This window comes from Sinocyclocheilus anshuiensis, unplaced genomic scaffold (genome assembly GCF_001515605.1).
Source record: "Sinocyclocheilus anshuiensis isolate Anshui unplaced genomic scaffold, SAMN03320099.WGS_v1.1 scaffold707, whole genome shotgun sequence".
Lineage (NCBI taxonomy): Eukaryota > Metazoa > Chordata > Actinopteri > Cypriniformes > Cyprinidae > Sinocyclocheilus > Sinocyclocheilus anshuiensis.
Genome location: NW_015551035.1, coordinates 114,002 through 128,410, shown reverse-complemented (window position 1 = coordinate 128,410; position 14,409 = coordinate 114,002). Strand labels below are relative to the sequence as shown.

At 36.8% G+C, this 14,409-nt stretch overlaps 1 protein-coding gene across 1 annotated transcript in view; it reads right to left on the bottom strand.

The window, feature by feature from the left end:
* LOC107661333 (serine/Arginine-related protein 53-like) overlaps nucleotides 1-14,409 on the bottom strand; it is a 151,133-nt gene that overhangs the window by 70,879 nt on the left and 65,845 nt on the right. The window contains exon 5 of the mRNA XM_016450854.1: nucleotides 4,095-4,142. Coding sequence (XP_016306340.1) covers nucleotides 4,095-4,142 — 48 coding nt within the window. The remainder of the gene's footprint in view (nucleotides 1-4,094; nucleotides 4,143-14,409) is intronic.

Genomic DNA, 14,409 nt, shown 5'->3' with positions numbered 1-14,409 from the left:
AAAAGAAGGCTTAAGGCAATAAGGCAAGAAGTAGGACCCGTGTAAATATCGGATCAGCTTTCCAGCGCTGGAGAGAACTCAAGGAGCGGAAGGCCTGCGATTGGATGCCGAGGTTGCTTTGTTTCTTCTCGATAGGCGAGTAACACCGTGTCTGCGCCGCAACAGCTAAAGTCTGTCTAGTACACTGGACGCGACAAAGCGACCGTTGAAAATCAGTAATGAGTTATATAGTATTTTGTCGCGCCGCGCCACTCGCGTCCGGTGTAGACACGGTGTAGCATTGGTTTTGCATTGTTTCACAGAACTAATCGTTGCCTGGGTTGCATTCGTATGTGTGGGGCGGAGCTATCAAAATAGGGACGAGACCCTTTTGGGGCAGGGGCGTGTTTGTTTTGGTGATTTCAAATGTCAACATTGGCTACCAGAAATCACTTACCCCACCTTTAATATACTATACTGTCCAACACCATATTTAAAGGGCCACTGTATAACTATAATATTAACAGAGCTATAACTCTGTATATATCCAGGTGACAACACACAATCATGTGTATGTAAACTTTTGAACAAGGTCATTTTTTGTAAATTCAGGTATTATTTTGTTTTGTGGAAGCAGGGCAGCAGTGAAAAAAACAACAATTTATTATATTATTTTGTTAAAATTATTCTGCAGATTCTGTGAGGTGTATGTAAACTTAAGACAGCAACTGTAAATGTGTCACATGTCCTCTGCTTAGAAATGCTGGATCCTGTGTTCTCTTGTTTTGACTTCAAATTTCCTGGTATTCGGTTTTTGTCATGTGCTTTCTGTCGTCTATTCGTACTAGCAGCAGTGTGTGTGTGTGTGTGTGTGTGTGTGTTGGGTGAGTGGTTGCTAGATGATGTATAGCATGTGGTCCCTTTAATATGTTTCCTGTACGACTGACAGCTGGGTCACAACACACACACACACACACACACACACACACACACACACACACACACACACACACACACACACACACCGAGATCGCACTTTAAAAAGTAACAGCAGACTGTCACATCTGCTGCACAATGAAAGCTCACAAAGGGAGCATTCAGAGCTCAAACGATGAAACACAACTCTGACATGTAGACAGATCTGCACACGTACGGACTGCTGAAACCACTCAGCATTTCTTTTATCATAATAAGTATATTTAGTTTAGTCATGACTATTTTCCATCCTCTCTCTGAACCCTAGAATTATCTGCTGCTGTGTCTTTAAGACTCTTCACATACAGTATCTATCCTTCTTCCTCACTACTGTACTGTGATCGTGTGTGTGTGTGTGTGTGTGTGTTTCTGCTTATATGTCTCTGAGCAGATCTGGGGTCAGTTGCAGCAGTTGTCAGGTAAATGAACACTAAACTACAGTTTACACATGACCACATTTTCAAGCGTTGGACCATTAAATTAAGTTGAAATCTAACCCTATGTATCAACTAAATATTTACAGAAGCCTCCGACCAGGAATGATGGTTGACATAAAATGGCATTAGAGCTTTAGAGTCATTTTAAACCTTTCCAAATGCAAGTGCAAGACAGTATTCAAAGGCCCTGAACCACTGACAACACTTCTGTCGTAATCACATAGCTGCTTATTACAAACCTTGTGTTTTTGTTTTTTTTTACTTAAACTAGGAGTGATAATATTTTAAAATGAGATAATTATAATTAAAATAATTATATTATGTAATTCTATAAATTTCATAATGTTCACACCCTTTAAGCATTCAATTAATAAATGAACTCTATAAGCAATGAATTAAATGCATTTTTACTCACAAATTTCATGATAAACTACACAATTCTATTTTAGTAAAATATTTAATTAAACGATTAATATATAATTTATAACTTCACATAACTAGAAAAAAAAGTATATTCAGTATAGAAATGTCCATGATTTCTTAAGATTTAATTAATTCCATGGCTTTGAAGGTCTAGAAATCACACTTCTGAAATCCCCTCATTTATTCAGGCTTTCCACAAGACCAGAACAAACTAAAATAAGAAATATATGTCAGCTTCTATCTTTATTTTCAGCTTGTTTAAAGCTGGACTTGTCTTATTTGAAGTCATCTTGAGACCCTCTTGGAAGTGTGCTGATGTCCTCTGGTTGAGAACCACTGCTTTAGACACACATGATGAAAATGGGTCAAAGACGTTAAGATGTCCTCATCCAAAGACATTTACTAAAGTGATTTTATGTCCATAGAAAGCACATTAAATGTAAGTTAAGTGTCTACTTTTAAGGTTTCAAATACGTTTTTGGAGAATAAAATGTTAAAATTTGTTTGAAATAATGTTACATTGTCATTCAGTGTAACACTTATTGTTATGTAAAAATTCAAACAACATGCTTATTCTGACGTGTACATATTAAAATATATAAAAGAATAAGGGAGCATATTACATTTTATTGGGTTTTAAATGAGTAAAAAAATCTTACTGACAAATGGGCAGAACCTAGGATAGTGGCAAATGTTAAAAATGGGGTGAAAGTAATTAGTCTTTTAATATGTCATAAATTGATTTTTGCTGTAAATATGCCTGACAAGATTGTTACACTGAATGACATTTTAGTGGGTGTCTTCTGTAAACGTATGATATTTATTTTTTGCTCAGAAAAAACAAAAACAAAATTGCAATTAAATTAAACAGAATTTTTTTTTTTTTTACAAATTTGGGAAAAACAACATCAATTTAAAGCAGTATTACTTATTGTTTTTATGCTTAAACCCTTTTTCGTCTTTGACCCACATATAAATTCCCATTGATATTTTTTGGTAGACACTATTATGTGAATAACTGAGTTCTTAGAGGCTCTTCAGTATGAATCACATCTTAACAGTGCAATGCTGTTGCAGTTTTTAAAGACCTTTTTAAGGCCTGAACAAACTAATACTAATATTGTACAACCTTTATCACAATTAAATGGAAAGCCGATAAATAGACAACTTGTACATCTTCCTCTGCGTTTCACTAAGTACAGCTCAGACGCTTCCAGAAACAACGTTCAGAGAACCTAGAGTGCAGATTATTACCAATTTTTACAGCAGTCAGTTAAAAAAAAACAAAAAAAAAACGCTTTTTTTTTTGGTTGCTCTTGAATCGTGAATTCTGAATTTGCTGATATGTTGCAATATATTTTCTTTCCAAATGTAAATTCCCAAATAATAATCAAATGCATCACATATCCCCACTAACCTGCATCAATTCAGTGCTGGTCTTCTTATTAACAGCATTTTTTATTGATCATAATTCAATAACTTCTCAGTTTCCATTTCTAAATGATTTTTGATAAGTTTTTTATATCTCCATCACAGTCTGAGGATTTGCTTGGATTTATCTGTTGATGCTCTTAATCCAGAATTGTAAACACAATGAAACAGCTGAATGAATGTGTTAATTAATCTTACACATTACTGCACTGACAATGCTACTACTTTGAACTAAATCCAAAAAGCTCCTACTAGAGCATTCATTGAATATATAATATAATATAACGTAACGTAACGTAACGTAACGTAACGTAAAGTAACATAACATAACATAACATAACATAACATAACATAACATAATATAATATAATATAATATTTTCCAGTTAAAGCCTTTGTCCTTTTGGTGCAAAACAAATGGATTATGTATGTAGGTAGGTAGTTGACAATTATATTATTAGGGTTCAAGCTATTTGGAATACAATGGCATACTGTGTGCTGTACAGTATGTACTGTATGCTGACTACTATTTTACTAAATTTGGTATGTGAAGCAGAACAGTAACATTTCCAATTGTAGCAGGTTGTGTTTAACCTGGCGATCATTGTCTAGTTCTCATGTCTCTGATCACAGCAATTCAATCAAAAACTATAGTCTAGAAACAGATGCTGAAAATATGTCATTTCCGGTTCATTCATCATACCAGAAATGGAAGTTCAGGTCAACCACATTGCATTGTGGGATACAGTACCCATCGCAGTGTGCTCAGATCCATACTACACATCCATAAAATGACCGCAAACAAATGATGAGCAGAGAGTGGAGGATAAAGCAATGAAAGCATTTGTACCTGCAGCCTGAAGCACCAGCTGGAGTCGAGCTTTGGCCTGTGAAGCACACAGAGAAGCACATTAAAAAACGGGCTAAACACTGGATTAAGAGGAAATAAAATCATAGAAGACGACTCCAACCTTAATAGAGAAATGCTACATAAGGGCTGGCTGATTTTTCTGATTTCAGCGATTCATTTGAATAATGTCTTGCCATGAATTTTACATTTTTTTTAAATTAGAGAATAATTGTGGTTTTGAATAAAAGCAAATAATATCATTAGACGTGCTGATAATATGCCAATGATAACAGTTAAGAGGAAACAATGATCTGAGCGCATGACGTGTGAGAAGGAGAGTAACGTAGAGCATATCGCAAGTCCTGAGTGGCTAATCACACAGAATGTGTTTCTGTGACCAAAAACACACGACACACTAGTGGAATGGGAAAAACGCAAGGTTATGAGACGCAAACTGAACTTCTTTTAACTTTTAACATCACTTTTTAGAATGCTGTTTCATGCGCGAGATGCTGCAAAAGAAGCAAGACTCAAGTGCAATGGTCAAACATGTCCGTCAAGCACATTTACATAAGGGCCTTTCGCACCGCTTTAGTTCCAGAACTAAATGTACAGTACTAAAGTACTGGGACGATTTTGCGCGAACTATTTCCCAGTACTATTTAAAGGGTTGCATTCGCACCGACAGTGTGTACTAAGAAGTGACGTAAGCCGGTCGACAGCGACGTCATTTGTGCGCGGCGTTCAACAACAGAAACAAAGAAGAACAACATTAACAACAGGAGGATGGAGGACGCTGTGATCGGAGCTGTGTTTTTGTTGTGTCTCGCGGGTTTCACAATAATGGACATGGAAAGTCGACGTATACGTAAAGCGACTGAAAGAACGGAAAGGAGGACTAAGAATCTCCAATGACAACTGGCAGTGCTACATTTGCTACAAGTGCCTGCACTTCAGCGTCCGTCCATCTATCGCTGTTCTCCATACTTGCGAAATAAGTTGACACAATGTTTACAGTATGTTTACACGGCGTTTTAAATCATGGCAGGTGAGGGCGTTTTCATCTACTTTCATCTACTTACGTCACGATTAGTACCAGTTGTGCTGGTTAGACCCTGCTCCAAAGTAGGAGCTAATTTGGTTCTCGAAAAAGGCAGTCCGGTACTAAAATCGCTCCCAGTTCCGGCGGTGCGAAAACGCCAAAAAGTGGGTAGTTCCACAATTAGTTCTGGTACTATGAAAAGGTTCCCGCGGTGCGAAAGGCCCCATAGAGAAACTATGGAAAAGCAGTGCAGTGGATTGAAAAACCTGTAAAGAACCACAACTGCATGTTTGATATTTCATGTTTGCATGACGATGACCGGCTGAAAGCTACTGCTATTTTCTTTGATAAAAAAAACAAAAAAACTTTTACTGTAAATAATTACCAGCTGCTGCTATTATATTTACAGTCATTTTGAATTTAAATTGCTTTGACCTCTAAAGTGAAAGTGACGTGCAGCCAAGTATAGTGTCTCATACTCGGAATTTGTGCTCTGCATTTAACCCATCCAAGTGTGCACACACACAGCAGTGAGTAGTGAACACACACACACACACACACACACACACAGTAGTGAGACTCGAACCTGTAACCTTCAGGTTACAAGTCCGACTCTCTAACCATTAGGCCACAACTGAATGTCTACATTTTGTCTAAGAAATATTTAGCAATTTTTAATTAATTTAAATTATTTCTGACATGTTTGTATAATATTTGCATCTTTTATGCAAAGTCTAAAAAATATGTTTTGAAATGATGCAACAGAAGAACCATTTTTTGGCTCCTCAAAGAACTTTTCAGTGATCAGTTCTTAAAAGAACCAGTTAAAAAAATATATTTTAATAATCATTTTAAGACCTTTTTCCATTATAAAGAAACTTCTGAGCATTGGAAAGTTCCATGGATGTTAAAGGTTCTTCACGGGATCATCGATGCCAATAAAGAACCTTTGTTTTTTAACACTGAAGTGAATTAGTTTTACATTTACACCATGTTGATCGCTTTATGCGTGCTGCACTTGGAACACAACTTCCTTTAGCCAGATGGTTTAGCAAGGTTTGCATAAAGAGAATGTAACTTGAATCATGCTGTAGTTACATTTTTAAGCTGATTAGTTAAAAAATATAAATCGCTATCTTGAATCGGTCAAACAAAAACTAAAAAAAATCAAAGCTCGCCCCGGCCCTACGTTACATAAAAACATTTAACAACACAGCTTCAGTGGCAGGGTTAAAAACTAATAATATTCTGGAGTAAATCACATCTTCAGTCGTGTACAAAAGACGATTGCGAGGGTGTGTGCGTGCGTGTAAACATGCACACGAGGGCTAAGCATGTCGAAATTTCCAGCGCGGTGGCTCTGGAAGAGGCTGGGATATAATTCCAATATCTCCACTATTAGATTCCAGCCTCTTAATTGTCAAGAAAGAAGAATGATGAGGGAGGGAAGTTATAAAGGGCTATAGATTGCTCTCGAACGCAGGAGAGCCCGGTGTGTGTTGGTGTTATGAAGGTGTGTAGGATTACAGAGAAATTAAATGCTAATAGGATGAAATTTAAATGTGGATCCTGCGAGGCTCACCGTAGCTCTTCGGAGAATGTGGGTGTCGCTGACAACACTAACGCACATTATTCAGCAGAAATTTGATTTATCAAACTGTAAAGGTGTCACTTTCTAAAAATGTCATTTGGGGTGATGACAGGGAAATATAATGACCCGCTTTAATGTAAAACTGTCACTCCACTGTGTCTCAGATGACAAACACATCAAGCTCCGCTCGGAAATCTGCTTGTTTTTGACACCTTGCCTTCGATAACTTTTACAGAAACACGGGCTCTGGTCTTTCTGAGCGTGCTCCTCTTACTTTTTTCTTTTTTTCCTCCTCTATATTGTTATCAGAAGCATATCAGACTGTTTCGGGACATCAATCAAGCAGACAGAAATAAAGGAAGGATTATTGAATGTTCAGATAAACCCCCTCTCCTCCCATTCAAAGCCGTCTTCTCTTCTCTCTCCCATTACAATAACATCCAGTCGTGCCGCAATAACGAGGCGGAAGAACAGACGGATCGCACGACTTAAATGGAAGGATAATAGCTGGCAGGGCAATCATCTTAGTTACAGTTTATTATGAAATTTCTACCATTGCATTTGCATTTGTTTCAAGTGACCCTGAGGCAAGTGTCCGGAGATATTACACCACCAAGTGTTTAGACAAGAAAGAAAAAAGGAAAACACACAAAAGAAAAATATAATTAGTTTCAAAGGATGACAAATGGGTGGCGGATTAATAATTAGATAAATTTGTCAAATTATGAGACAGGCCTCATTCTGGCAAATGCTGAGCAATAAGAGAGAAAGAGCTGATAAAATGTTACGCAGATATGATACAAATAAGCTACAAAACACTGTTTGACACCCACATCCCGACTGGATTCAGAACACTAGCCGATCTAGTCATATCCCACAGTCCTAACTAACCGGTTAACGACGGAAGCGGAAGCTCTGAATCCTAATGAAGACCGATCTGTAAGAAATAGTTACAGAAACTGCATAAACAGAAAGCGGTAAACGTGGAACCATGCTGCAGGGCTGCTTGAAAAAGCATCCTCACTGATAGTTAAAACATTAAAGGGGTGTTTACACAACAGCGTTTTCAACTCAAAATGTGTTTTGGCCGTTCATTTACATGACAATGGCGTTTTGGGGGCTTATAAAATGCAAACGGGTTTCAAAGTGCAAGTTTTTGAAAGCAATACTATTATCATCTCCATGTAAACTACAAAAACGCAAATTTGTGTGACATCATGCATATGTATTATGTATTCAGTCTACAGACATATGTGAGTACATACTTGAAGAATGAGTAAGTGCATAGATGCATAGTGTTTCCTTACAAACTGACATCGCCAACTACTGGCCTGGCATGAATAATGCCGTGTTTTTAGTAGTTTTCTCTAGGCCTGGGCGATAAAACGGTATCGATATTATCAACGGTACACCTTCATCGATAACGATATAAAAAATGTTCGATATAGCACACGATATAGGCACGTGCTATGAGTGACGCAGACAGCACACACAAACACATGCTGAATTGAGTGCTGTGCCTGCCTGTGATGAGGAGATTGTGAATAAAAACATTAATATTAGTCGAATTTAAAATAAACATTTGCATTTGAATGCAAAAATGGTACAATCGAATGTTAGATGTGCGTCAGGGAGCGTCATCAGTGGAGCACGAGATGCGGTGATGATGAATGAGGTAAGTGACGTTGCATTTGAATGTTTTGTTAGTCTAGCCCACGAGAATTTGTGAAGGTTTATTTCATTTCACTGCATCTCATTTGTTTTTAAATGCAATCTGTGTGATCGGCGATTTGGCTCTTTGTATTAGGCTAAGCAATGCATAAACACATGATGCTGTTTTGTTTATAATTGTTTACGCAGTTTACAAAATTATATTTGTTTTATATATGTTCATTTAGACGTTATGCATGTTTTTATAGACAGTTATTTGAATTGACAGTTTAATGCGCTGCATTATTTTGCTCATTGCGCCCTCGGGAAACAAGTCAAAAGTTTCCTTAAGGCTTATTTAATCTGCATATAAAACATAAGAAAGGAGATATTTGTTTACATTTTATTTTGTGTTTGACTGTTAAAAATAATATACATGCCTATATATATTTGTTGTTTGTCTTAATAAACTGGGCTAAAAAAAAAAAAAAATTTATATTGCTCTGTTTTAAAAAAGGTTATAAAAAATGTCAATAATTATCGATACCGAAAGATATGAAACATATATTGTTGATATATTTTTTAGCTATATCGCCCAGCCCTAGTTTTCACCCATCTATGAGAACTGGGATCGTTTGACACCATTGTTGTATGTACATGAAACTTTTCAAAAGCGCAAAGAGAAAACTTTTCCATTTTTAGTACAATCACTGTCATGTAAACGAACCCTTAGAGAATATTTTGCTAACTTTTTAGAGGTGTTTCCCTCACTCTCTGAGCTCAGGGCAAAAATCAAAAACAATGGTTCATCCAAAAATTAATCAGTTAGTCATTTTATTGTCATTTCAAACCTTTTGGAAAAATGAAACCAGACTTTCATTTTTTGAAGAAAAAAAAAACGTCAATGTTTTTTTTGTTTTTTTATTAGCACAGGTTTTGTATTTCTTTTTGGGAAAAACTGAGGAGCATAAGCTCAGATCAATGAGGCCTCAAAAAAAAGAAAAGAAAATAAATTTGGTGATATTACAGCGTAATGAGAGATTTATAAGCAGTTTTTTGTGGGCCCGACATTTTTGACCAGGAACACCACAAGTGTAACAAAGTGGGAAAAAAGTCCCAAAAATGTACAAAAAAAGGAGGTACGTTGCTATACCCTGTGTGAGTAAAGCTTTAGTCCAATAAATGTGCAAACAAAATATACAACCCAGTAGAAAACAGTAATATTTTGAAAGCTGTATTTTCAGCATCATTACTCCAGTCTTCAGTGTCACATGATCTTCAGAAATCATTCTAATATGCTGATTTGCTGCTCAACAAACATTTCTGATTATTATCAATGTTGAAAACAGTTGTGCTGCACAATATTTTTTTGGAAACTGCTGTTTCAACTGACACTTTGACACGTGTGTGTGTGTGTGAGAGAGAGAGAGAGAGTGTGTGTGTGTGTGTGTGTGTGTGTAATAGATGTAGTCAAAGCAGAACTGTTCCAGCAGTCTCTCACAAACAAGGCTTGGGCAGATGATGGGTGCAGGTTTGATGGGGTTTAGTGTCCCGGTGAGAGCAGCGTCTATCTCTCATTCACTCACACACAGCCGTCCCACAAAAACACCGAGCCAAACCAATGATCTCAATTACCACACCGCAGCTCCACATCAGTGCTCAGCGCTCTGCTCCCTACTGTCTACAGCTGCACTCATCCTCCGCCTATACAGCCCACATCCATCCGCGTCTGCTTATAGAGTCAGATTTGAAGAACTACAGTAGTGCAGTTTAGATAAAAAAAATTAGCATGACATTGTTTACTCCCTTTTGATTTTAGAAGAGCAGTGGTTGGGAAATGTTCATTTGCTGAACTGAACTTTTGCTTTCCATGAACTCAGAGAACAATTACATGCATTCGTTCCCAGTTTTCATTGCCATACATTTTCAAAAAGTCAACAAAGCAGTGTTTAGACTACACTTCTTTATCCTTGTCATACAGCTTTGGAACAACTTCAAGATTAGAAAATGATGACCAATTTTTTTATTTTTGGGTGAACTGTCCCTTTAAGGAGGCATAGTGGAAAACAAGCCCATGAAGGTTATCTTCTTTAAATACTTTAAAGAAAGAAATTAATACTTTATTTTGCAAGGATGCATTAAATTAATCAAAGTGACAGTAAAGGTTTCTACACTGTTACAACAAATTCTATTTCAAATTAATACTGTTTTTTATTTTACTTTCGATTCAACAAAAAATGTTGAAGAAAAAAATATGATGGTTTCCACAAAAATATGATGCAGCACAACTATTTTTATTAATCAAAAATGTTTCTTGAGCAGCAAATAAGCATATTAGAATGATTTCTGAAGATCATGTGACACTGAAAGCAGTTTTGATCACAGGAATAAATTACATTGTAAATATAATCAAATAGAATATTACAATATTACAGTTTTTACTGTATTTTTTATTAAATAAATTCACCATTGATGCAATTCTAAACTTCTGAACAGCAGTATATAGTGTATATATATATGGCCTATATAGTTTTTTGATTAAGTTTGATTAAGTTCATCGCTCATCTCATCTCATCTGACTTCTTCATCCTCATTTATAGTAATTTTTTATTTGTTATTTCCAACCTCTAGCCCATTCCTTAAACTAAAAAAAATAAATGTAAAAAAATAAAAATAAAAATAAGGACCGCAGCATTACGTTACAGGCTCCCCCTAGAAAATGCAATATTCTGTTTTTAATATCCAGGTCTATAAGATCAGGGTAGAGATGGGCTCCAGTGCAATATGTTTATTTATATATTTATAACAAATACTGCATATCAGGAGTTCTGGGCCGGGCGTCTATAAAATATAATGTTGTGTATGGATATCATTTTTAAATATAATCTCAATATGAAATCGGAGACCTTTTTTACAATGTGCCATACTTCAGGACGGCGCTAACAGCATTTAGGAAAGCAGAGGCTGTTCATCTTTGTGTCTACAGTAGGCACTGCCGCTGCATAATAATAAGCTTTCCTGCCCCAAAATGTTATTGAGCCGCCTGACGCTCGTTTCTCAAACTTCACCACTTTTACAATTTTCCCAAACTTTTATTTCCTTGATCATTGCCAACAAGATTTAATTACGTATTTAGAATGTAAACAAGTGTGAGTGATGACAGAGGTTTAACCACGGCGGTCCTCACCTTCAACCGCTCAACTCACATAAATCATGTAGAAGAAAAATGAACAAATGTGGCGTCTAACTCATCTACTCACCATCCGGAGAAAATGAAATTCACTGGAATACCTATCAAAACTGCAATCATCAGGAGATAAAATCGCCTTTGCTCTATCTGCACTTTCCGATTTCATTTCCTTTATGCCCTTGACATTCAGAGATACCATTTAGATAATGCGTATACAGTAAGGGACCAGTTCACCCGGCGTGAAATATATATATATACCAGGACCTTACGCTAAATCCAACAGCATCATTTGGAAATGGAGATGCAATATGTCTTTGTTGCTTTTGTTCTGTTGTGAGATCTATGCAAAGAGGAACGGATCTTAACGGAGAGAGAGATAAAGCGGCGGGATATGAAAGCTGTGCCCGTCCCCTCTATCAGTATGGCATGCAATTATGTCTGGGCAGGCGTCAGGTTAAAGGTCAGCCTGACGACTCCATCATTTAGCCGGGTGGCTTATTTCACAAATGCAGGGAGACGGAGGCCCGTGGCAGACTCGCAGACACCTCCAATCTGATGAAATCATTAGTGTAATAAGCATGTAAATCTGCTTGCAAATTATCCTCGCGCAGCTCCTCGGCTTTCATTTAGCTGACACTCGGTGAGGTGTTGTCAGATCACCTCTTTATCCCACAATGAAATCACTGGCAAACACGGCGAGAGGGAGTGAGACGGGGGCCACGGATGAGCACTGCAGGCCGTGTCCGGACGCTCCATTGACTTCTAAAGACTTGATCTTCCCTCGCTCTGTTAGAGGAAGACAGGTGCTTTTGATGATGTTATGGGATAAATCTATTATTAAGCACCCAAGGAGCCAAAACAGAGCCGTTTCTCGCAATCGCTGGTACTAATATGAACCGTAAATAATTCATTACATATAAACAAGGCATCAAAAGCTAAAACTCATGGGGGAAATCAGTTTTACATATAATTTCTGCATTTTTAAAGCTGATGGACATGAGATTAAGACAGAATGACCCAACACAGTACACAAATTCAACTTATTACAGTAATAGAGGGTGGTCACTTTTTTACTGTAATTATTTAGCTGTGCATTCAGGCCTCTATAATGAAGAAAAATTGCACAAGAGAGACCAGTAAAGCAATAAACCAAAAAATACACAGGAAAACAAATAAACACTCTCAGTTTTTCCACACAAAGCTAATAAGCATAACCATAAAAGTCCCACAAAGAAACAAAGTTAAATGAAATTTGCCATCTGATCTGTGTTCGCCATTCGGCAAAATTAAGATCATACAAATTTTCTTGAATATGTTGTGGAAATACAGTTAGGTTTTTGGATATTTTTGGAGCTAATGATAGGGAACGTAAGATTAGAAGTAACTACTTTTAAGATTGTTATGTGCGTCCGTCTAGACTTTGTAAAGTTTGCCATCTTTTAACACTGGTAGATCTGAAGCTTGTAAACGCAGGGCTGTTTATGGCTCATGTCTGCAGGGTAAACGTGAATGTATTTCGTGGAAAGATGCAGGGGGTGTAGACTTACTGTTCATCGGCACAAATCTCAATAAAATATTGCAGCAACTGGTGTCTGATGAGCAGATGCAATCTACCAGCTTTTTATAAAGTCTACAATAAATTCTCAGGAACATTTTTCACATATTCACATTTTCAGGAAACATAGATCTGAACACGGGCAGACTCACGTATCTGCATGTTTTAACAGGAAAAACAACCTCAGCGCATTTAATGCACAAATAAAATCCCAAAACACAACTGTTAACGTCAATTTCAAAATTTCTCAAAAACAAACTCACTAGTTCATCAAATCTCAAATTATATTCAGTGGTGGAAATGCCCTTTCATCTTTATCTTGTTGAATTTCAAAACTAGCAAATATGTATTCTAAGCAGATTCAAATAAGTAATATTTTCACCCTTTGTAGGTAAATACATACATATAGTATATATATATATATATACAGCAGTTCTTTCTGGTCCTCGAATCTGATTGGCTGAGAGCATTTCCAGGCATGCGATATTCTAGTGATAACAGCACTCCAACCGTTTCACCGTTTGTATCACTCCGCTTGCAGTATTTCTCACAGTGAGTGTCATGGTGGATGCCCAAATCCTTTATCATTTTATAAATAATAATGTTTTTGTGTCACGAAATGTAGTATTAAGAGATTTTAGGTGAGAATGTAGTTGTTTAGACTTCAAATATGCTGTTTGTTAATGAAGATAACATCTATTTGAACATTTGCTTCGGCGTTTTGGAAGATGTGAGCTCCAGGGCGTCAGCGGCGTTCAGCGCTCATGAACCCGCCGAGAGCAGCCTCACCTCGGCCAGATCTTCTGGAAATCACCGCTGGCTCTGATGTCTCTATAGTGGTTAAACAGGAGATATAACTCGTTTTTGTGTAAATCTAACGACAGTCTTTGGTCTCATTAATCTATTATTTGTTCCAGAGCAAATAGTTTTAGCTGAGGGCAAAATCTCATCACGTAATATTTGAAATAACTTTAATGCTGTATATCAGAGCGCTGCCTTTTTGACTGAATAATAATCATTTGATGGGAATGTAGTACATGAGAAACTTTTGTCTGGGTCTTTCCCAAGGATCACATGTTCCCATAAGTTAAAATTTAGGAGTGCATTAAGGAACTTTAGGGGTGCTATAAAAACGCATCAAATAATTTGTTTTTCCTTAATAAAGGGATAAAAGCAGACATTTACAAGCAAAATTATTAGATTTATTCAACTTCATTTAGAAGCTACAAGAGTTTACTTTCAATTAAATGCCAAAGAAAGTTTATTCTGTAACCAAAATATCAATAA